The 24,588-nt window shown below is 29.4% G+C and overlaps 2 protein-coding genes across 2 annotated transcripts; one reads left to right on the top strand and one right to left on the bottom strand.

Annotated features, from left to right (window-relative positions):
• Nucleotides 1–5,601: 5,601 nt before the first annotated feature.
• On the bottom strand, nucleotides 5,602–8,780 carry LOC145006684 (protein FAR1-RELATED SEQUENCE 9-like). Its single transcript, XM_078965757.1, has 8 exons — nucleotides 8,648–8,780; nucleotides 8,492–8,539; nucleotides 8,329–8,406; nucleotides 7,877–8,070; nucleotides 7,292–7,803; nucleotides 7,033–7,228; nucleotides 6,315–6,893; nucleotides 5,602–6,219 (listed from the first exon to the last, which is right to left on the bottom strand). Exons 1-8 carry the CDS (start codon nucleotides 8,778–8,780, stop codon nucleotides 5,602–5,604), a joined length of 2,358 nt encoding a protein of 785 aa, XP_078821883.1.
• An 8,419-nt stretch (nucleotides 8,781–17,199) lies between these two features.
• LOC145036684 (high-affinity nitrate transporter 2.1-like) lies at nucleotides 17,200–19,069 on the top strand. Its single transcript, XM_078985154.1, has 3 exons — nucleotides 17,200–18,067; nucleotides 18,159–18,274; nucleotides 18,351–19,069. The coding sequence occupies exons 1-3, from the start codon at nucleotides 17,258–17,260 to the stop codon at nucleotides 19,015–19,017; spliced, it is 1,593 nt and encodes a 530-aa protein (XP_078841280.1). The 5' UTR covers nucleotides 17,200–17,257; the 3' UTR covers nucleotides 19,018–19,069.
• The last annotated feature ends 5,519 nt before the right edge of the window (nucleotides 19,070–24,588 follow it).

Genomic DNA, 24,588 nt, shown 5'->3' with positions numbered 1-24,588 from the left:
GTTGTCTTTAATTACTCCAAATGATGTTGTGTACAAGATAATAGAACGATGTGAAGCAGATATGGTGTTTGTTGCAAACTTTATTATTCTTGTATGTACATGTTTTGGATCATGTAACAAACAAGGTGCATGCAATTTGAAGCTTCTACCGTATTTGTCTGAATCATATAAGTTAGATAAGTTTGATTGGTGTACGTATGTTTTAAATTGTGTAAAAGAGGAAAAGTTGATTTGGGGTAGAAGTGATATTAAGACCTTCTTCAATGGTCCAAGTGTCTTTCTAACGGTATGTAATTTAATGTTGTTTGAGTAAATATTTTTAAAATATTAGTAATATTTATATTTTGTTATTATATATTTTTTTTTTGTAGTTGCTATATGTTGATAGGATTCAATGTAGGCAAATGTTAATGGTTAGAAGATATCCAGTAATTAATAACTGGACTTTAGAGCAGTTGAAAGTGAGAGAAATGAATGAAATTTCTAATGGAGGTTTTGGAAGGCCATCTGCTACAGTGGAAAGTGTTGATGAAGTTTATAGAGGATCAATTTTAGTAAGTAATATTATTTGTGTATTTTTGAAGATGAACTTGATTTATTTGTTTGTATGTTGTTTTTATGTTTAAAATTTAAGTTATATATATTAATTATAATTTGTTATGTTTTTTATTGTTATCAGGAGTTTCATTCAGAAATGAAGTGGTGTTTAGTAGATATGTCTAAGAAAGTGGATAAAGCCTTTAAAACGCATGGAAATTTGAAAATAGTAGAGTTTTATGGAATGAAGCTGAAAGAGTTATGTTCTGCATATAAAGCTTTACGTCATAGTAATTATAAATGTGAATATCCTTTTCAGTCATCTGGAAAAAGTAGTAGTTGTGATGATAAGTCTAATGAATTTCTAGATGTTGGGCAGTCTATTAACAACAGCGTTGCTGGTAATAAATATGGATCGGCAAATTCGTTTGGCAAATATGGAAATATGGAAACTAAGCTGCATGTGGATTGCGAGGGTGGTCATAAGGAAAAGTGTGTAGTAGAGGGTATTCCTTCTTTCAATTTAGGAATTGATGATGATATGCATACTCCTCCAAAAGTGAGTCCAGGTGTTGTTGTTAATAAATATGGATCGGCAAATTTGATTGGGAAATATGGATTTATTGAAAATAAGTTGCCTCTGGATTGCGAGGATGGTCATAAGGAAAAGTGTGTAGTTGAGAGTATTCCTTCTTTTAATTTAGGAATTGAGGATGATATATATACTCCTCCAAAAGTTAATCCAGGTATTGATAGTTATGTGGACAATAATTCTGTTTCTGTTGGAATAAGTTCTGATTCAGTCAAAGGGAAGGAACCAAAGTCTTGCGATGAAAGTGGAAAAGTTAAAATTCTTGAGAAAGATATGATTTCATCGAGACCAAAGAGAAGTCAAACGTTACCTCCAGTGCTTAGGTCTCCATTTGTTGTACGAGCTGTTGAGATTGATAGTAATTTGACGAAGGAGGAGAATATCAAGTCTAATTGGCTATTCAGTTTATGTGGGAATCCAACGTAATGTGTTTGTGTATATGTATATATATATATATATATATATATATATATATATATATATAAATAATATTTAAGTTAATGTTTTTTTTTTATTTGAATAGGGATGATCTTTTTCATAGCATAAATGGTCAACATGGTGAAAGATACATGTTTGAGAGCTTATATCCGGGAGAATTTCTTTTTTCTGGGACTATTGATTGTTTTGTTGAAGTGTTGAACTATGATGAGAGAGCTAGGAATTTGGACACTCCTTCATGTTTCTTCTTCAAGACCGCAGTATTGGTATGTATAGTAGTTGTTAGTATATTATTATGATGTTTATTGAACTTTGGTTTTTTATTTAGGATCCTGCATACATGCATAATGAAGCATGTAAATATGATGATGTGTACGAGAATTTTAAAGAAAATGTTTTTCATTGTTTGGGAGAGTCTAAGGAACGAAGAAATTTAAAAGGAATTGATTTGGTAAGTTCAATTTTTTTTTGGAATTTTATTCTATTTGTGTTTGTATCTTACTATGAAGTTGTTTATGTTTATTTAGGTGTTCTTTGCATGTGCAAACAGTCACTATTTTGTGTTTGTTTTTTATTTTAAAAACCACAAAGCTGTCATATTGGACAAGATTTTGTATAGATCTTCTGAAAAACCATACCCACATCTAACTCAAAATCTGGTAAGTTTGTTTGTATTTTTTTGTTTAAATGTTTATATATATTAATGAGTTATGTATATATTTTTTATAAATTATATTGAATTTTTGTTTATATTTAAATGCAGAAATATATGTTTGGTAGATATCTTCAAGACATAAAACATTTTATGGCTTTTTCAGTTATGTATGAAATGGATTTTGTTGATCAATATATGACGTGGAAAACAAGAGGTAACAGTAATGATTGTGGGATTTTTTTGATGCGTCATATGGAAACTTATAAAGGTGGTCCTTTAGCTCATTAGAGATGTGGGTTTAAAATGGAAAGTGTTGAGCAGATTATGCAACTTAGAAATCTTCGAAGAAGATATCCTATGAAAATTCTGTTGAATGAAGTAAATTTAATGAAAAATGAAGTTGAGCAACTTCTTGTTGATTATCAAAAGATTTCTTCAAATGACAGGCGTGTAATGTATCATGAAGGCATTATCAATATAGCAGCTGGGTTAGCTGCTTTTGGTCCTTGATATATATTTGTTGAAGTAAAATTCAAGTCGTTATGTTTATGTAGAAGTATTAATAGTAATGGTTATGAATGAGTAAGTAGAACAATTTGTTATGAAGTTTTATAAATGTTTGTTTGTTTTTGGTTGTTATTTGTTTTGGTTTTATGTAATGTACTTCTACGAACATAAGTTTATAATAATATATGAATAGTGTGGCTAAGTTTTTTTGGTTTTGATTTTGATTGTATATGTATAATCTTTTATAAAGTTAATATATTTACAATCATATATAATATTAACATATATAAGTACATAATATCTATAATTTTTAAAACCATCATATCTAAAATTTTCAGAGTAAGATATCAACAATAATATATAATATAAACATTATATCAACCACCATACATAATATTTAAAAATATATTACAGTCCCCATTACAGTCATACCAAAAGTTTGATCACATAAACATATTATAAAGACGTCCAAATATAAATAATAACACCATTTACTTAAACCCAAAAACCCAAAAGCCCAAAAATTCCAAATTCCCAACTTTTCACCTTGCAGCTTCATCTACTTCCCCAGAAGATTCACTTGATACTTGGTGTAATCCAAAGCTTCAATGAGTTTGTCAACATTGATCCAAAAGTTGAATTTGTCAAAAAGCATGATCCTAGCCTCCCAAACAGTAATTTTTGGATTTGATGCAACTGATGAATAGAGTTTTGTGCACAGATAACTGTTTGTTGCAAAGTTTAAAGTATTTGGGAAGAAGTTTGTAACAGTGGTTTGATTATGCTCCAAATAAACTTGTTGAACACAAAAAAACCCTTCCGTTTTAACCTTTTTGACAAAGTTAATGAAATCATTCCAATAAGCAAGCTTGTTTAGACCAACGTCTAAGGGAGCAAAGGAGACTAGAGAGTATGCATATGTTGTCTCAACATCATAACCAAAAGAAGTTAAGATGCTTTGAAATACCTTTGGGGAGAAAGTTTCAACCTCGATGAAGTCTATATAGTCAATCTTGCCTCCATCGTAATCGCGATTTGGGTAGTATTCGAAATTTCCTCCATGATGTAGCATCATCGTGAAGTAGTTTTTGTTGTCCCACCCTGAATGAATATTGAAAATAATATTATATAAGTATTAATAGTATACGATTGTAACAATAAAGAACATACCATATGTGTCGTAAAGATCAAGATAATCCGAGGTGTTTCGAACTACCCAAAGGGATGATTCAGAAGCCATCAATGTATGTGTTTTCTTCCTTAAGTTTATGTTTATGTTTAATAGGAATATATAGCGGTAACAATCGGAGTAAGTAGAGGAGTAATTAATTTTCTGCCATCATTTGCTTCAAAAAGTTGTATAGTTATTTTAGCGGTTGTAGGTTTAGCTAATGATGTTATCTATACATTGAAGATGATAATACTTATCTTTTTATGAAAGTAATTTTTTTTTTTTTTTTGTATTTTATAAAAGTAATCGGTATATTACCTATTTTTAATAAGTTGATATATAGAAAATAATTTTTTTTGTATGTTATAATGTGATAATAGTGTTGTTATTGATTATAGTTTTTACATATTTTTTATGTTAATTTTTTTTAAATATAAATTATAAAGTTATTAGTAAATGAAAAGGTTTTTATGTGAAAGAACTGTATGTATTTATTGTAATTTTGGTGTTTTGACTTCTCTATTTATGAATAGATTCTAGTAATAAATGAAAGATTTTTGAAATCATTTAAGTAATAAATTTCGAAAAAAGTATCATAATTTCAAATAGTTTATTATTTTAACAATTCAAAATTGGGTTATCAAAAAAGATATGATAAGAGTTTCATAATTAACAAATGAGACAAAGATAACTTGCTTAGTCATTTCAAACTTAACATCTGTATAGTTATCTATAAGTCATTAAGCTCATTTCCAAAAGTCACCAACAACCGTTACGTACTAACCTAAAGACATGTATGTCAAAATAATATATTACCTATTTTTATAAATTTGATATATAGCAAATATTTTTTTATATGTTATAATGTGATTACAGTATTGTTATTATATACATTTTTTACATTTATTTTTCTTTAAATTTTTTTTAAATGTAAATTATGAAGTTAGTATTAGATGAAAAGGTTTTTATGTGATAGAATGGTTTGTAGTTGTTGTAAATAAGTTGATATGACCTTTCCATTTATGAATAGATGATAAGGTTTGTATGTGAAAGGGTTATATGTAGTTATTGTATAATATATAAAGTCTATATTAGATGAAAAGGTTTGTATGTGAAAGGGTTGTATGTATCTATTGTATTTAAGTGATTTGACTTCTATATTTATTAAATTTTTTTTCTAATTGTAAATTTTGAAGAGATTTAAGCAATAAATGGAACTTTTTATTAGGTAATATAGTATTATATATTTTTAAAGATTAGTTGCGTATATATACATGTGTAATATGTAATATTATATTTTTCAATCTCATTAGAGTTAATATTTTTAATTGTACATTTGTATTTATTGTAAATAAGTTGATTTGACGTCTCCATTTATGAAAAGATTTAACTAATAAATGAAAGATTTTATTAGGTTACGTAGTATTATACATTGTTGAAGATTTGTTGCATGTATATACATGTGTATAATATAAAGTTTCTATTAGATGAAAAGATTTGTATGTGAAAGACATGGTCAAAAGAGTTAATTTTTTTAATTGTACATTTGTCAAAAGACATGGTCAAAAGAGTTGGAGAGAAGATGTTGAAGGAAAAAGAATAGGTACGTAATTCAAAATTCAAATTGTTTAATGCGATTAATAGTAATAGTTTTAATACAGAGAAGCTTAACAACAAACAAATTTAAAATTCATATATAAGTTACTGATGTTTTTTGAAAGGCCTAAGCACATTTGAAGGATTTATTGGGAAATTTCTTATATCATGGTTGACGAATTGGTTGCATCCTTTGCATTTGCGTTTTGGTTTAAGTGCTTTTGCTATTGCTTTTTCCGCAGCACTTTTGATTCGACTCCTCTTTCCACTTCCTTTTGTTTTTATCTCACTTGGTACTTTGATTTTCACATCACTTGAAATTGGAACTCCAATGATATTTTCAATCACATCTTTTATGGGAATTGAACTTGATCTTGTAGAAACATCTTTTCCACAAGTTTCACTTAATTGTTGAAGAGAGCTCACCAATCCTTGTAGTTTTTCTTTATCATGAATAACCGATTCAACGCATTTTTCAAAAAAAGAAGTTGCATCCTGCAAGAGATTTGAAATTTCTGTACTGCACACTCTCCATTTTTTGTTTATCTTTTGAAAACCAATATCCACTATGTTCTTTCTCCATCTATCCAGAATGTATTTTTCAGGTATCATGGCAATGTCATAATCTATAAGAATTCTGAAAGCATGACTGCAAAGGATTCCAAAAAATGTGAAATGCAAACATTCACATTCAATTGTTTCATCTTTTGCATCAAAAGAAACCTGAGAAGTAATAATAAAATTTTATTTTAAAAATATATTTATAAATTATAAATAATGTTAAATTAAAATAATAATGAAGTAGCATAAATGAATACCTTAAATTCTGGCCGCTTGCCTGATTTTAGTTCTTTGTAGACAATTGTGCATTGTTGAAGACCATCAATCAAAACCGAATTTTTTTGAAAACACTGATAGAATGACTTTTTTATTTGTTTTTGCACTTTTATGAATGCTTCTCGAGTGTATACCAATGATGCATGCTTTTCTATTTTCAAATTTTCATTTGGAAATAGTAGTTGTGGCAAAGTATCTCTTGATGCAATGTCTAATCTTTTTTGTTCATGACGCTGCTTTGAAAGTGCAGTGTCAAAGTTGAACATAAAATTAACAAGTAAGTTTGTTGGACTTGAGAAAACATTGAAAAAGGAATTAGAACTTTCAGATCGAGATGTAGTCTTCATAAGTCCACACATTGGTATATCTCTGAAATAGGATGGAATCCATTTATCTCTCTTGTTGAACATATCAGCCAACCATTTATTTTCCTTCAATTGAAATTCATTCAACATCAAATCCCATTTGTTCTCAAATTCTGTTGGTTTAATATTCATATTCCAAACTAGTTGATTTATTCGTTTCTTGAAATCTGTATTTGAAACTAAGTCAGCTTCAATCTGTCATGTTAAATTTGGTTTTATTAGTATATTTTCATAAGCTATATGTAATTGTTTAAATTAAATTTTTTGTTACCTTTGATGGCATTTTTGACATTATGTGCCACATACATAATTTGTGAGTACATCCTTCAAACACCTTTGCTATTGAACAAGATAATGCTGCATCCATGTCTGATAGAATCATTGTTGGTTTCTTCTTATGTGATGACAAAAAAGCTTCTAACAACCAAGAGTATGATTCAATTGTTTCATTTGATATTAGTCCTGCTCCAATGTTGATTGTCTTGTCATGATTGTTTATTGCAGTGAAAGGAACAAATATCATATTGTACCTGAAAGTATTTGTAAAATTTATCCCTTATTATGTAATATTATGTAATAAATATAAATTTTACCTGTTTGTTCTATAAGTAGCATCCATTGATATAACATCAGAAAACTTATTGTAGTTTTCTCTTCCTGTTTCATCAACCCAAAACATAGCATTTAGCACATCATCATCCAACTTATATTGAAAATTGAAATTTTGATAATTATCTCTGCGAATTATCAACTGGTCTACAACACATTGAGCATCATTTGGTCCAACAATATTTGTATAATCTCTCCAAAAGTTTTTGAAATCATTCTTTGTTGCTGGCAAATTATCATATCCTCCCTTTAATGATGCTCTTAATTTGTGTGCTTTTGTGGCACCAATGTTGATAGTTGAAGCTTTAACAATTAGTTCTTGATCAAAAATACTAAGACGATGATTTGGAGAGCAAATGTTTTCTTCATTAAATTCAGTAAGTGGATGGTTATGAGTGTCTTCAAAAGCATATACAGTGATTATATTTGTTGCAGCATTTCTGTCAAAACCAATCATTGCCATACATCCTGTGACCTTAGAATATGATTTTCTTTCCTGTTTTTTCAGTCGTTTGGATGTAAGAGTATCAATGGTTTTTTTTTTGATTTCCATATCTGTTGCATCTTACTTGTTTTTTCCTTAGACTTAGATCCCCGTATTTAGTTGTTGTTCCTAATCTAATTCCAAAACCAGCAGCTTTTGCATAATTCCTGTACATTTTAATTCCTTCATTTAAACTTGACACAATTTGTCCTTTTTTAAGAATGAGATTTTCAGCAACATGTGGAATGTACACATCATCTTGAGTTATGTAAGATGTTCCTGTCAAATATTCAAAAAGCTCAATATTGAAATATATTAAATATGTTCATAATTATGTATTTAATATAAATTAGGTAAACATGCATTTATCCTTTTCTTTTGCTGCTGCACTTGTAGTTCCTTTTGAAAGTTGAACTTCAGAGTCAGTTTGTTTATTTTAAAATTATTAGTAATTGTTCTATAGAATTTAGTAATCTATCTTAAATTTAATTATTGAATAACATCAGAAATATTCATGTTAATATTTATTAAACTTACCTTTATCACCATTGTTGATTGTTGATTCTGAAGGTTCAATAGTTAAAACATTGAATGAGTCTTCCGATTCATTACTTCCTGTCCAATATCCAGAAAGATTATTGAAATTAGTATTTATATGTAAATATTTAGTACATGAAATCTAATTAATCATACGATTAACTTTTTTTTTTCTTCGGATCCTGAACATCAGTTTGAAGGTTGAAATTAACTTTCAGTATAATCGTAAAAATATATGTAATGAGTGTGTATCATAGTATTGTAATGTTAGGTATTTATAATTTTTATAATATTAGAATCAAAAATATAGTAATTATACAGAATGAAAACTTGTCTTTATCAACATCATCTAACGTTGATATTGAATTTCCGATAGTTAAATTTTGGGAAGATTCCTTTGTTTTATCAATTAAGTAAGTAGAACAAATATCTTCATATTCTTTACTAGACATCTCTTCAGTTTGATATTGTAACTTATAAATCAATCAAAGATTTTAATGGAGATATTTTTGTCGATCATAAACATACAGAAGAAGTTATTTTCATATTAATATGTCAGTTTTTGGTTACGGTTATTTATATGAAGAACGATTTCAATCACTATTTTATGTTAATTACTATCTTACCCTTTATTATTAAATTTAAGTAATAAATTGAAGAAAACATGAATAATGATGTGGCAATATACGATTGGTTCTTTCATTTTTACATATAGTTTGCATTTTTGCATGAGCCTTCCCATATATATATATATATATATATATATATATATATATATATATATATATATATATATATATATATATATATATATATATATATATATATATATATATATATATATATATATATATATATATTCGGTGAAAGTTAAGTTTCAACTTCTATTTAAAGTTAACTAGAGTTTGAGATTGTAACTAAACAAAACCTATACATATTGTTAGCTTCCATGTAATTAAACAAAACGTAACTAAAAACAAATATAGATTAGTTTGTATGCAACTAATTAAAAAAACCTATACAATCTATTTTTGATAGTGTTTGTCGATTCTCTTTTATAAATGTTAATTAACTAAATAGGACATTCTAATATCATTGACTTATTCTTACGTATACATAATGATTAATTTTTAGCATTAATAGTAATACTTTTTCAAAAAATTTATCAATTAAATATAATATTATTGTTAACGGTTTGTTTTTGTCACTAATAATTAATGACACGTTCAAAAAATTTATGTTAATAACAGAAGTCAATATATAGTAACTTTGATAATTATATTTATAATGTTGTAAAAATTGTTCCTATAGTTTTAATTATATATCGCTAAGGTTTAAACTTTTGAAGAATTATAGATTTTGTCATTTCAAAGAGATTATTTCAATAATTTTGACTTTTAACTAAATTCTATGGATCATTTCTATATCATTTTTTTTAATTTTATTGAATTAATATATATTAAAAAATATTATTTTTCGTAAACAATATTCATTTAATAATAAATATTTTTTTTTGAATTATTAATTTCTTTTATTAATTTTTTTACTTCCTCTTTTATTTGATTTTTTATTGGATTATTATATATTAAGAATATTATTTTTTAATACTTATATACTAATAAATATTGTTTTATTTGATCAATAATTTCTTTTAATTAATTTTTTAATTGGAGTGATTCTTTATTACTGGATCATTATATATTAATAAATATTATTTTTAATATGTAATAATTATATCCTAATAAATATTTTATTATTGAATAATTAATTTCTTTTAGTTAATTTTTTTTTGTTTTTGATTAATTCTTTTTTATTGGATTATCACTTTTAATTTATCGGTTATTTAATAAATAATATTCTATTCGATTATTAATTTATTTATAATGTATAATATTAATTCTTTTTAATTTATAAATCTAACCACAAATTCAACGGAATACGCAAAAACATCGTCCTTCATCGTTTGAAAGCATTGGGATCACCGTCAAACACCTTCATCGAAGGTCTGATGAAGAAATATAATGCATGATCAATATGATTATAGTATGGTAATTGAATGTGTTAATATAATAATGTAATGATTATTTTTCTGTACTGGTGTATGTCTAAATTTAAAGAATAGTCTTCACCAAAATACTCTTTATTGATTAGTCAACCATTTGACTTATATAGAGCCATTAAGTCCCATGCAAACTACATAACTTATTATTAGACTTTGGAATACTTTTTGCCAAAAAAAAATCATGATTTTCGTTTGAAGAGTGTTGGAATTGCATACATCAAATGAGTTTTGGTCATATGTCAATTTGACTTTTGGGACCTATTTTGGTCATATAACAGTTGGAGTGATGTCAACATGTACAAAACAAATGAATTACATCTTTAATCGGAATATGAAACCCTGATGCTTGCTTCGGAGTCACAAAAACCTAAATATTAACAATGATTAAATGCCAACAACGCAAACTAGATTCAATTGTAACCAACTTTGAATCTAAAAAGGTGCAAATTACTTGAATTCACACCTGAGTTGGAGGTTTTCTAGTCAGAGATGACATGATCTATGGAGTTTGATTTCATAGTTTATGTTTTTCAGTGAAGGAAAAGATCAGGGCATATTAAGAAGACTTAATTTTTGTCCAAGTTTGTTCTGGTCCTTGAATGTCTCATAGGGGACCGAATCAACATCCAAATCAAACACACCCTTACTAATGAAGTGATGTGGTTCAGGTGAGGTAGATGTCAAATGTTAGACAGAAAACAAAATAAGAATCAATTTATAGCATGTTTTGGCGGAAAAGAAGAAGAAGAGTGAAATGATAAAAACAAACATATGAGAGGGAGTTTTAATTTTTTGTGAAATTTTGTATTTTCAATTGATTAAGGAATTTAATGAGAAAAAAATATCCATTGAAATTGATTATACAAAATAGACAAAATTATATGATTTTTTAGGGGTTTCATGGGTATATTGATAATTAATAGAATGTGTTTTCCATGTTCCTGATTTTAAGGGATTACATGTGTAATTCTTGAATTGGCACCAATGTTTCGCCATTTTGTATTAACCATCCAACTTAGCTATTTATATAGTGGTATGGGTTAAGGTATGTATTGGTGGGGATGTAAATGGGTGTGTAGTTGTGAGGTGTGGGCATGAGATGAGTAAGGGTGTGATGGTGGATATAAGCCTCAACACTTATCCACCCCACTCCTACTCCTACACCCAATAACACCTAACTAAGAATTAATGGTAGGATGTAGGTGGGGCTAAAAGTATGTGGGTGGTCGGAGTGGGGTGGAGATGTATGGATAGGTGTAATTCTTAATTTTGGAGAACTTTAGAATCATAAAAGCATGGATGGTTGTGGGTGAGTGTTGGGGATAGGGTGGGGCCGGGGTGGGGTTTGTGGCTAAGGTCATATAAATTAGGCTTGAGGCTTGTATCTTAGGGGTTAGGGTGTATGTGTTATAGCATGTGGATTAAGGTTGATGGATTGGGGCATATGTCTTAGGCATGATTACTTTTGGCATTGGGCTTATAACTTACTGTTTATGGTAGTATGGCTTATGGCGTATTGCTGACAAATGAATACTTGTGGTTTAGAGCTTAGGGTGTATGATTGAGGGATTAGGGTGTAGGAATTAGGACTTAGGGTTTTTGGCTTATGGTTTATGGTTTAACGATTCCTACTTATTTCTTAAGGCATAAGGTGTAAGGCTTATGCTTATGGCTTAGGTTTTAGGGTTTATGCCTTATAGCTTATTGCTTATTATTAAAGGATTAGGGCTTACAAATTAAATCTTATGATGTATGGATTAGTGCTTATGGCTTGGTGATTATTTATATATTATGACTCATGATTTATAGCTTATGGTTAAAGGTGGTATGACTTAGGGTGTAAGGCTTATAGTTTATATGTTAGGGCTAAGGGCTTAGGAGTTATGGTTTAGGGCTTAGGGATGATGGTTTGTGACTTAAGGCTTAGGGCCTACAACTTAGGTGTTATGGTTTTTTGCTTATTTATTGTGCCATAGGTCTTATGGCTTAGGTCATCTTGCTTATTGCTTATGGATTATGGTTAATGTCTTATGGCTTATGGATTAGGAATTAGGACTTAAGGCTTATAGTTTAAGGATTAGGGAATATGGTTTGTGCCTAATGGCTTATGTTGTAAGTCGTATGCCTTAATCCCTTGACCTTAAGCCAAAAATCATAAACCATTTCCCTATGTTTTACGCCCTAAGCTATAAGTCATGAGCCAAAAACCTTAACACTTATGGAATTAGGCATAAGGCTTGTAAATTGTGGCTTGGGGCTTATGACTCATGGCCTAATGCTTATGTATTAATGGTTAAGGTGTGGTGCCTAAGATTATATGCCTTTGGACTTGAGGCTTAAAACATAGATCTTAGGTCTTAAGGCTAATGGCTTAGGATTTGGACTTTATTATAACTCATTGTTTATAGCTTAAGGGTTAGGTCATAGGTTTATGGACTACGGTTACATAGATGGGAAATTAGAAAAACAATATATACATGGTTGCAATTGTATTTGTAAAACAAATTCAATAATTTAGTCTTATAATAGTTATTTACTTTAATGATATTTTAAATTATGTTTAGATAATTAATTATTCAATCACAACATCAGTTATATATATAAATAATAAAACTATTTAAAGTAATATAACTTCAATAAGAGGTTTTGATAAAAAAAAAATTATAAACTTATAGCACTAGATTAGCTTTGGCGCTCCTAATCATTAAAAATTAGAATTTAGCATCGATGCTACATAACTTATTCTTCAAATCATCATATTTGGATTGTTAATGATTTAACTATATAAAAAAAACTTTTGAATCACAATATCTTCAAATCCTTCTTACATGAAAAATTTTATATAATACGAAAGATACAAAAGATTAACCTTTTTATAGTAAACTTTTCAATAAATGCTAATTAAACATAATATAAATTATAAAACTTTTGTGTGTTAAATTATAATTAAGAAAACTTTTGAGTTGCATTAGTTAAAAAAAGAGGTTCAAATGAATGTGGTTTGCGAAAATTTAAAAAAAAAAAAAAAAAAGTTTCAAATGCATGAGATTCAAAAAAAAAAAAATGCTAGCTTTATAAGTATGTATGATATAGATAGATATATAGATAATATGGTTCAGATTGATTGTGGATGTAATTTCATATAAATTATTGGAGAAATATTTGATGTTAAGATGAAATTTTTATATAATATTACATGTTTAAAATTTTTTTTACAATATATTAGTCTACTATGTTCATTTTGTAAGATTTTTTTGATGACATATTATTATTTAGGTTGTTTAGATGAAACATTAGTTTAAGTTGTTTGTCGATGATTTATTAACTTATTAGTTGTTAAGGTTGTTAAAATTTGAGTAAACAATTTTTTTAACAATTTACATAGGCACACACTATCAACCTTTGGTTAAGGGACACATATCCATTAACTCCAACTATCGTTAGGTCAAAGATTTTTTTATGAACTGCATTTTTATCTTAAAATAATTTTTGCTTGTTGAAATTGTGTATCTTAAAATAATTTGTGTACTGAAATTTTATATAAAAGATTTTTGTTATTGAAATTGTGTAGAAAATTATCTAGGTTATGAATTATTGTAGTCTGTAGAAGAAGTTTAAGTTAAGGAATTGTGGAGAAATTTTTATAGAAAATCTATATCCCACTACAAGGAAAAAGGTCATTACCGGCGATAAAAATCGCCGGTAAAAGTCCCAAAAGTCGCCGGTAATAACAATATTCGATTAAATATCAAAACCAATAGTGTCGACGTTAATTACAAAACAAACATCCTATTAAATATCAAACATAATAGTGTCAACGCAAATTACAAACAAACATCCAAAACACAATTAAATATCAAAAGTCATAATATCCGACTAGCAAAAGAACAAAATTTTTACAATCTACCAAGTAGCAAAACGAGACAACATATGCAAAACAATAAAATTTTTACAATCTACCAACAAATTTTTTTTTACTATCGAGATTAAAATATATATAAGTTTTTAAACAATTTTATAATTTTTTTTTTGTGTTTTTTTCCAATTATAAGTTAACTATATAATTTATTGGTTAATTAATTTGGAGTTAGCTTGGGTAAAAACTAGAAGCTTTCTAGTTTTTGTATATAAGTTTTTAAACAATTTTATAGTTTTTTTTGTGTTTTTTTTTTCAAATTATAAAAATAATATATATTTTTTTCAATTATAACATCCTACTTATAAGAAAACCACATAATTTTACATAATACATAAGAAGGTGAAATTCACATACTTTTACATATATATTATGTTGTTGTGTTGTTTTTTTTACCGTCGAGATTAAAATATATATAAGTTTTTAAAAAAAATTTATAATTTTTTTTGTGTTTTTTTTCCAATTATAAGTTAACTATATAACTTATTAGTTAATTAATTTGGAGTTAGCTTGGGTAAAAACTAGAAGCTTTCTAGTTTTTGTATATAAGTTTTTAAACAAATTTATAGTTTTTTTTTGTGTTTTTTTTTTCAAATTATAAAAATAATGTATTTTTTTTTCAATTATAGCATCCGACTTATACCAGAACCACATAGTTTTACATAATACATAAGAAGGTGAAAGTCACATACTTTTACATACATATACCACATATACACCAAATAGAAATACACACAAAATAATATCCTACTTAAACCAAATACACATAATTTCACATATATACATAATAACATCCTATTTATACCAAATACAAAAGTTTCACAATCATATATCACATTTACAACAAACATACATACATTCACATACACAAAATAAAATTCTACTTATAACAAATACATATAATTTCTACCAAATACTAATATACCACATATACATCAAGCACACATACATTGGAATATATATATATATATATATATATATATATATATATATATATATATATATATATATATATATATATATAGGATATAGATCCGGTAAGAATTTTTTTTTGGTAGGAAGGTAAGAAGTTTTTTTTCTACATATTTTTTTGACGAACAAAATAAATGAATCACTAGATGATTTATTTGTAAGATGATTCACAAGAAAAAATTCCCAAAAAAACATTTTTATGATTCATTTTTAAGTAAATTAAGAAAAAATTCATTTTTATGATAATTTTAGTGAATAACAACAAAATCATTGTATAAATGAATCATCGAGATGTTTTTTTGAGATTTTTTTCTTGTGAATCATCTTACAAATGAATCATCTAATGATTCATTTTGTTTGTTCGTGAAAAAAATATGTAGAAAAAAAACTTCTTACCTTCCTACCAAAAATTTCTTTCTTATTTGATCTTGACTCTATATATATATATATATATATATATATATATATATATATATATATATATATATATATATATATATATATATATATATATATACCAAATTCACATATATTCAAACAAATACGGAATATACAATCTAATTTTCACATATGACAATTTTCACATAATTTCACATATAGATACAACTTGAAGCTATACAACTAATTGCAATTCAATAACCACAAACAAAAAATTGAATAACTTGCTTCTAATCCAAAACAATACCACCAAAAACAAAAATATGAACAATTTATTATCATTCAATCACTACATAAAGCTACAAATCGAAATTCGTACAAAATAAAAATGAAATCATCATAAAAACTTACCTTTCTTCAAGAAATGGAGGTAGAAATTGATCCCAAAACTTTAACCACACCTAGAGACCATTGCTTGGAACAATGTGGGGAGAAATTTGCAGGGAAGAAGCAGATTGAAGAGGAAATCGGCGAGATGGTGAAGGAAATTGGAAGCAAACAGAAAGGAAAATGAAGAAGGGAGGTTATCTGCGTGTGTTTTTTTTTATCTGCGACAGACAATAGCGGCGACACCTTTAGCGGCGACAACATGGCCTTTACCGGCGACAATGAATAATAGCGGCGACAAACTGGAGGGAAGGGTACCGCATCATTTTTAGCGGACTATTAGCGGTAACTTTTTTTAACCTTTAGCGGCGACATCTGTGTTGCCGGTATTAGGTTAGACAGGATAAGGCACCCCAACCGTTGGATTGGATATCTCATCGAACGGTTGAGATGCAATAGAGGGGGAAAGTGCGGATTCGGGTGACAACCCTTTAGCGGCGACACTATTACCGGCGACAAGGGGCTTTACCGGCGACTTTATCTAAAGTCGCCGGTAAAGCCCCTTGTCGCCGGTAATAGTGTCGCCGCTAAAGAGTATATTTCTTGTAGTGTCCATGTCATAAAATTACGTATAGATTATTTAAGCATGCGTAATATTAATTTATCTAGTAAGTATTGTTTTGATTTAGTTATACGTATAGATTATTTAAGCATGCGTAATATTTATTCCATGGCGCAAACATATTAACTTATTTTACTTTTAATGTAGTTGACAAACTTTTCATAACTAGGCCACTTATAAATCTACTAACAAAATTCGTTAAACAAGAATCAAATAGATTTTAGTAATTTTTCTTCTATTTCCAACTGATGTTTATAAACTGGTGCAATAAGCATCTTTTGGGATATCTGGTGAGCCTAAACAGTAGAGAATGGGATGCGGCGAACGGGGTTCGTTTAGAATACAGAAGTGATCACAACCTTTTGGGAATCCCCACTAGCTATCAACCTTAACCCTTCTCATTTGTCAACCCCTTAATTAACCATATTTAGGAATATGAACCCTTCTGAAAAAGTCAGACATTCTTGTTTATTTTTTCTCCCGAGGCCTATATAAAGTCTACCACGATCATCACTCTTCCATAAAGACATCAGCAACACACAAATATAAATCGTATATCACATTCGAGAGAAGTAAAAGAACTAAGAATACAATGCCTGAGATCGAAGGTTCTCCGGGCACCTCGATGCATGGAGTCACCGGCCGGGAACCAGTGCTGGCGTTCTCTGTTGCGTCTCCGATGGTGCCCACTGATACGACGGCGAAATTCGACCTCCCCGTGGACTCTGAACATAAGGCAAAAGTGTTTAAGCTGTTCTCATTTGCAAACCCTCACATGAGAACCTTCCATCTCTCGTGGATCTCTTTCTTCACCACTTTTGTCTCCACCTTTGCGGCGGCGCCACTCGTTCCCATCATCCGGGACAACCTGGATCTCAATAAAGCTGACATCGGGAACGCCGGTGTTGCCTCCGTTTCCGGTAGTATCTTCTCGAGGCTGGTTATGGGTGCGGTATGCGACTTGTTGGGGCCTCGTTACGGCTGTGCTTTCCTGATCATGATGTCAGCACCTACCGTCTTCTGCATGTCTTTTGTCAGCGACGCTAGTGGCTACATAGCCGTGAGATTCATGATCGGATTTTCTTTAGCTACGTTCGTTTCGTGCCAATATTGGATGAGCACCATGTTTAACAGCAAGATCATTGGGCTGGTGAACGGGACGGCGGCTGGGTGGGGGAACATGGGTGGTGGAGCCACGCAACTCCTGATGCCGGTGTTGTTTGAGATCATCAAGAAGGCCGGGGCAACGCCGTTCACGGCTTGGAGGATTGCGTTTTTCATACCAGGGTGGCTTAACGTAATCATGGGGATATTTGTGTTGACTCTTGGTCAAGATTTGCCTGATGGTAATCTGGGTGCTCTTCAGAAGAAGGGTGATGTTGCCAAAGATAAATTCGGCAAGGTAAACCTTCATATCTAATTAGCATTAATCATTAACCATTCATTTATCGTATACGTATGTTCTTTGTCTCTAATTTGTTTCTCGTTTGTAGGTATTGTGGTATGCTGTGACAAACTATCGAACATGGATCTTTGTACTTCTCTACGGTTATTCCATGGGTGTCGAGTTGACCATTGACAATGTGATCGCAGAATACTTCTATGACAGGTTTGGATTTGTTTTACACTGCACAAAAGTTTAATTATACATGTGCAATTAAATAAATCCATTGAAATATCTACAGATTTGATCTAAAGCTTCACCTTGCCGGAATCATTGCGGCCTGCTTCGGAATGGCAAACCTCCTAGCTCGTCCATTTGGTGGGTTCACATCGGATTACATGGCCAAACGATGGGGAATGAGAGGTCGACTCTGGAACCTATGGCTACTCCAAACAGCTGGCGGCGTTTGCTGTGTCTTCCTAGGCCTAGTAAACTCGCTACCATTAGCCATCACCTTTATGATGCTCTTCTCCATCGGTGCACAGGCAGCATGCGGAGCCACCTTCGGCATCGTTCCCTTCATTTCCCGGCGATCAATGGGTATCATCTCTGGTATGACCGGTGCCGGAGGGAACTTTGGATCAGGACTAACCCAATTGATATTCTTTGCGTCTGCCTCATTCTCGACTGCCAAAGGGTTGTCTTATATGGGTATCATGATCATACTTTGTACACTTCCTGTAAGTTTTGTTCACTTCCCACAATGGGGAAGTATGTTTCTTCCGGCCAGTCAAGACATCGTCAAAGGTAGTGAAGAGAATTATTATGTTGCTGAATGGACGGAGGAGGAGAAACAGAAAGGGATGCACCAAGCAAGTCTTAAGTTTGCCGAGAACAGTCGGTCCGAGCGTGGAGGGAAGGTGGCATCGGCTCCAACACCACCCAACGCCACCCCCAATTATGTTTAATTTCGAGTAATTCTAAGGATGCTCTTTTTTTGTTTTCTGAGCGACAGTTAATGCATTTAATCTCAAAATGCTTATCATTTCACTGTAATAATTGTGGTGCCCTATATATATTTCTAGGTATATATATATATATATATATATATGTTAATTATCATGTCAGTAACATTAGATTTTGTACAATTTCGACCAAGTCAACGGAGATAAATATCATAATCATAAGATAATAGTAATAATCTCCAACGGTTATTGTATCTGCTGATTGATGATTAAATAAGAACTCAAAATGGTCTCTTTAGAAGGAAGAGAGCAAACCAAAATGGGAAACAAACAATTATTCGGAAGAAAAAAAAAGTCTTCCCTGTATATTCGGTGAAAGTGAAGTTTAACGTTATTTAAACTTAACTAGAGTTTGGGATTTGTTGGGAAATGATTTACGCACAATCAATATTAATATGCTTTTTCTCTTCAATTGAAATTAAAGACGTAAAAATATATTCAACATCTGAAACGTTGTAAACATGACATGAGAACAAATATATTCATTTTGATTTTATGTATTTATTTGAGGAGAAATCATTTACGCACAATCAATATTAATATGCTTTTTCTCTTCAATTGAAATTAAAGGCGTAAATATAGCTGATTCTGATTTTGAGGATGGTTCCAGTAGTAGTGTGAAGAGGGTGGATAATATAGCTGATAAGAAAGTTAAAAAGAAAATGAAGTTGCATAGTGATAAAATAAAGTCATTGTATTCTCGTGTTTCTCTTCATTCTATATATGGTGTTGTGAAGTCTATGAATCATAAGCAAAAAGAATGTGTGAGGAATTGAGGATTTGGATCATTGATAGACATGAAGACTCAAAGTATTCCAGCAAAATTATGTTATTTTGTTGTTGATTCGTTTGATCCTTTAGAGATGGTTATTAAAACTGAGGTTTCTAATATTTTGGTTACAAGGGAAGATGTTAATAGGGTGTTAGGGCTGCCTATGCGGATTGATCAATTAAATAGTGTTGATTTAAGAGGTAATGAGGAATGGTATGAAATATGGAAAGATCAATTCAAGAAGCCGTTGTCTTTAATTACTCCAAATGATGTTGTGTACAAGATAATAGAACGATGTGAAGCAGATATGGTGTTTGTTGCAAACTTTATTATTCTTGTATGTACATGTTTTGGATCATGTAACAAACAAGGTGCATGCAATTTGAAGCTTCTACCGTATTTGTCTGAATCATATAAGTTAGATAAGTTTGATTGGTGTACGTATGTTTTAAATTGTGTAAAAGAGGAAAAGTTGATTTGGGGTAGAAGTGATATTAAGACCTTCTTCAATGGTCCAAGTGTCTTTCTAACGGTATGTAATTTAATGTTGTTTGAGTAAATATTTTTAAAATATTAGTAATATTTATATTTTGTTATTATATTTTTTTTTTTTTTTGTAGTTGCTATATGTTGATAGGATTCAATGTAGGCAAATGTTAATGGTTAGAAGATATCCAGTAATTAATAATTGGACTTTAGAGCAGTTGAAAGTGAGAGAAATGAATGAAATTTCTAATGGAGGTTTTGGAAGGCCATCTGCTACAGTGGAAAGTGTTGATGAAGTTTATAGAGGATCAATTTTAGTAAGTAATGTTATTTGTGTATTTTTGAAGATGAACTTGATTTATTTGTTTGTATGTTGTTTTTATGTTTAAAATTTAAGTTATATATATTAATTATAATTTGTTATGTTTTTTATTGTTATCAGGAGTTTCATTCAGAAATGAAGTGATGTTTAGTAGATATGTCTAAGAAAGTGGATAAAGCCTTTAAAACGCATGGAAATTTGAAAATAGTAGAGTTTTATGGAATGAAGCTGAAAGAGTTATGTTCTGTATATAAAGCTTTTCGTCATAGTAATTATAAATGCGAATATCCTTTTCAGTCATCTGGAAAAAGTAGTAGTTGTGATGATAAGTCTAATGAATTTCTAGATGTTGGGCAGTCTATTAACAACAGCGTTGCTGGTAATAAATATGGATCGGAAAACTCGTTTGGCAAATCTGGAAATATGGAAACTAAGTTGCATGTGGATTACGAGGGTGGTCATAAGGAAAAGTGTATAGTAGAGGGTATTCCTTCTTTTAATTTAGGAATTGATGATGATATGCATACTCCTCCAAAAGTGAGTCTAGGTGTTGTTGTTAATAAATATGAATCGGCAAATTTGATTGGGAAATATGGATTTATTGAAAATAAGTTGCCTCTGGATTGCGAGGATGGTCATAAGGAAAAGTGTGTAGTTGAGAGTATTCCTTCTTTTAATTTAGGAATTGAGGATGATATATATACTCCTCCGAAAGTTAATCGAGGTATTGATAGTTATGTGGACAATAATTCTGTTTCTGTTGGAATAATTCTGATTCAGTCAAAGGGAAGGAACCAAAGTCTTGCGATGAAAGTGGAAAAGTTAAAATTCTTGAGAAAGATATGATTTCATCGAGACCAAAGAGAAGTCAAACGTTACCTCCAGTGCTTAGGTCTCCATTTGTTGTACGAGCTGTTGAGATTGATAGTAATTTGACGAAGGAGGAGAATATCAAGTCTAATTGGCTATTCAGTTTATGTGGGAATCCAATGTAATGTGTTTGTATATATATATATATATATATATATATATATATATATATATATATATATATATATATATATATATATATATATATATATATATATATATTATATATAAATAATATTTAAGTTAATGTTTTTATTTTATTTTAATAGGGATGATCTTTTTCATAGCATAAATGGTCAACGTGGTGAAAGATACATGTTTGAGAGCTTATATCCAGGAGAATTTCTTTTTTCTGGGACTATTGATTGTTTTGTTGAAGTGTTGAACTATGATGAGAGAGCTAGGAATTTGGACACTCCTTCATGATTCTTCTTCAAGACAGCAGTATTGGTATGTATAGTAGTTGTTAGTATATTTTTATGATGTTTATTGAACTTTGGTTTTTTATTTAGGATCCTGCATACATGCATAGTGAAGCATGTAAATATGATGATGTGTACGAGAATTTTAAAGAAAATGTTTTTCATTGTTTGGGAGAGTCTAAGGAACGAAGAAATTTAAAAGGAATTGATTTGGTAAGTTCAATTTTTTTTTGGAATTTTATTCTATTTGTGTTTGTATCTTACTATGAAGTTGTTTATGTTTATTTAGGTGTTCTTTGCATGTGCAAACAGTCACTATTTTGTGTTTGTTTTTGATTTTAAAAACCGCAAAGCTGTCATATTGGACAACATTTTGTATAGATCTTCTGAAAAACCATACCCACATCTAACTCAAAATCTGGTAAGTTTGTTTGTATTTTTTTGTTTAAATGTTTATATATATATTAATGAGTTATGTATATATTTTTTATAAATTATATTGAATTTTTGTTTATATTTAAATGCAGAAATATATGTTTGGTAGATATCTTCAAGACATAAAACATTTTATGGCTTTTTCAGTTATGTATGAAATGGATTTTGTTGATCAATATATGACGTGGAAAACAAGAGGTAACAGTAATGATTGTGGGATTTTTTTGATGCGTCATATGGAAACTTATAAAGGTGGTCCTTTAGCTCATTAGAGATGTGGGTTTAAAATGGAAAGTGTTGAGCAGATTATGCAACTTAGAAATCTTCGAAGAAGATATTCTATGAAAATTCTATTGAATGAAGTAAATTTAATGAAAAATGAAGTTGAGCAACTTCTTGTTGATTATCAAAAGATTTCTTCAAATGACAGGCGTGTAATGTATCATGAAGGCATTATCAATATAGCAGCTAGGTTAGCTGCTTTTGGTCCTTGATATATATTTGTTGAAGTAAAATTCAAGTCGTTATGTTTATGTAGAAGTATTAATAGTAATGGTTATGAATGAGTAAGTAGAACAATTTGTTATGAAGTTTTATAAATGTTTGTTTGTTTTTGGTTGTTATTTGTTTTGGTTTTATGTAATGTACTTCTACGAACATAAGTTTATAATAATATATGAATAGTGTGGCTAAGTTTTTTTGGTTTTGATTTTGATTGTATATGTATAATCTTTTATAAAGTTAATATATTTACAATCATATATAATATTAACATATATAAGTACATAATATCTATAATTTTTAAAACCATCATATCTAAAATTTTCAGAGTAAGATATCAACAATAATATATAATATAAACATTATATCAACCACCATACATAATATTTAAAAATATATTACAGTCCCCATTACAGTCATACCAAAAGTTTGATCACATAAACATATTATAAAGACGTCCAAATATTAATAATAACACCATTTACTTAAACCCAAAAACCCAAAAGCCCAAAAATTCCAAATTCCCAACTTTTCACCTTGCAGCTTCATCTACTTCCCCAGAAGATTCACTTGATACTTGGTATAATCCAAAGCTTCAATGAGTTTGTCAACATTGATCCAAAAGTTGAATTTGTCAAAAAGCATGATCCTAGCCTCCCAAACAGTAATTTTTGGATTTGATGCAACTGATGAATAAAGTTTTGTGCACAGATAACTGTTTGTTGCAAAGTTTAAAGTATTTGGGAAGAAGTTTGTAACAGTGGTTTGATTATGCTCCAAATAAACTTGTTGAACACAAAAAAAACCCTTCCGTTTTAACTTTTTTGACAAAGTTAATGAAATCATTCCAATAAGCAAGCTTGTTTAGACCAACGTCTAAGGGAGAAAAGGAGACTAGAGAGTATGCATATGTTGTCTCAACATCATAACCAAAAGAAGTTAAGATGCTTTGAAATACCTTTGGGGAGAAAGTTTCAACCTCGATGAAGTCTATATAGTCAATCTTGCCTCCATCGTAATCGCGATTTGGGTAGTATTCAAAATTTCCTCCATGATGTAGCATCATCGTGAAGTAGTTTTTGTTGTCCCACCCTGAATGAATATTGAAAATAATATTATATAAGTATTAATAGTATACGATTGTAACAATAAAGAACATATCATATGTGTCGTAAAGATCAAGATAATCCGAGGTGTTTCGAACTACCCAAAGGGATGATTCAGAAGCCATCAATGTATGTGTTTTCTTCCTTAAGTTTATGTTTATGTGTAATAGGAATATATAGCGGTAACAATCGGAGTAAGTAGAGGAGTAATTAATTTTCTGCCATCATTTGCTTCAAAAAGTTGTATAGCTATTTTGGCGGTTGTAGGTTTAGCTAATGATGTTATCTATACATTGAAGATGATAATACTTATCTTTTTATGAAAGTAATTTTTTTTTTTTTTTTTTTTTTTTTGTATTTTATAAAAGTAATCGGTATATATTACCTATTTTTAATAAGTTGATATATAGAAAATAATTTTTTTTGTATGTTATAATGTGATAATAGTGTTGTTATTGATTATAGTTTTTACATATTTTTTATGTTAATTTTTTTTAAATATAAATTATAAAGTTATTAGTAAATGAAAAGGTTTTTATGTGAAAGAAATGTATGTATTTATTGTAATTTTGGTGTTTTGACTTCTCTATTTATGAATAG

This window comes from Lactuca saligna, chromosome 1, assembly GCF_052625555.1.
Source record: "Lactuca saligna cultivar CGN05327 chromosome 1, ASM5262555v1, whole genome shotgun sequence".
Taxonomy (NCBI): Eukaryota; Viridiplantae; Streptophyta; class Magnoliopsida; order Asterales; family Asteraceae; genus Lactuca; species Lactuca saligna.
Note: the sequence above shows the minus strand (reverse complement) of the source record. Positions and strands in the feature narration are given on the sequence as shown.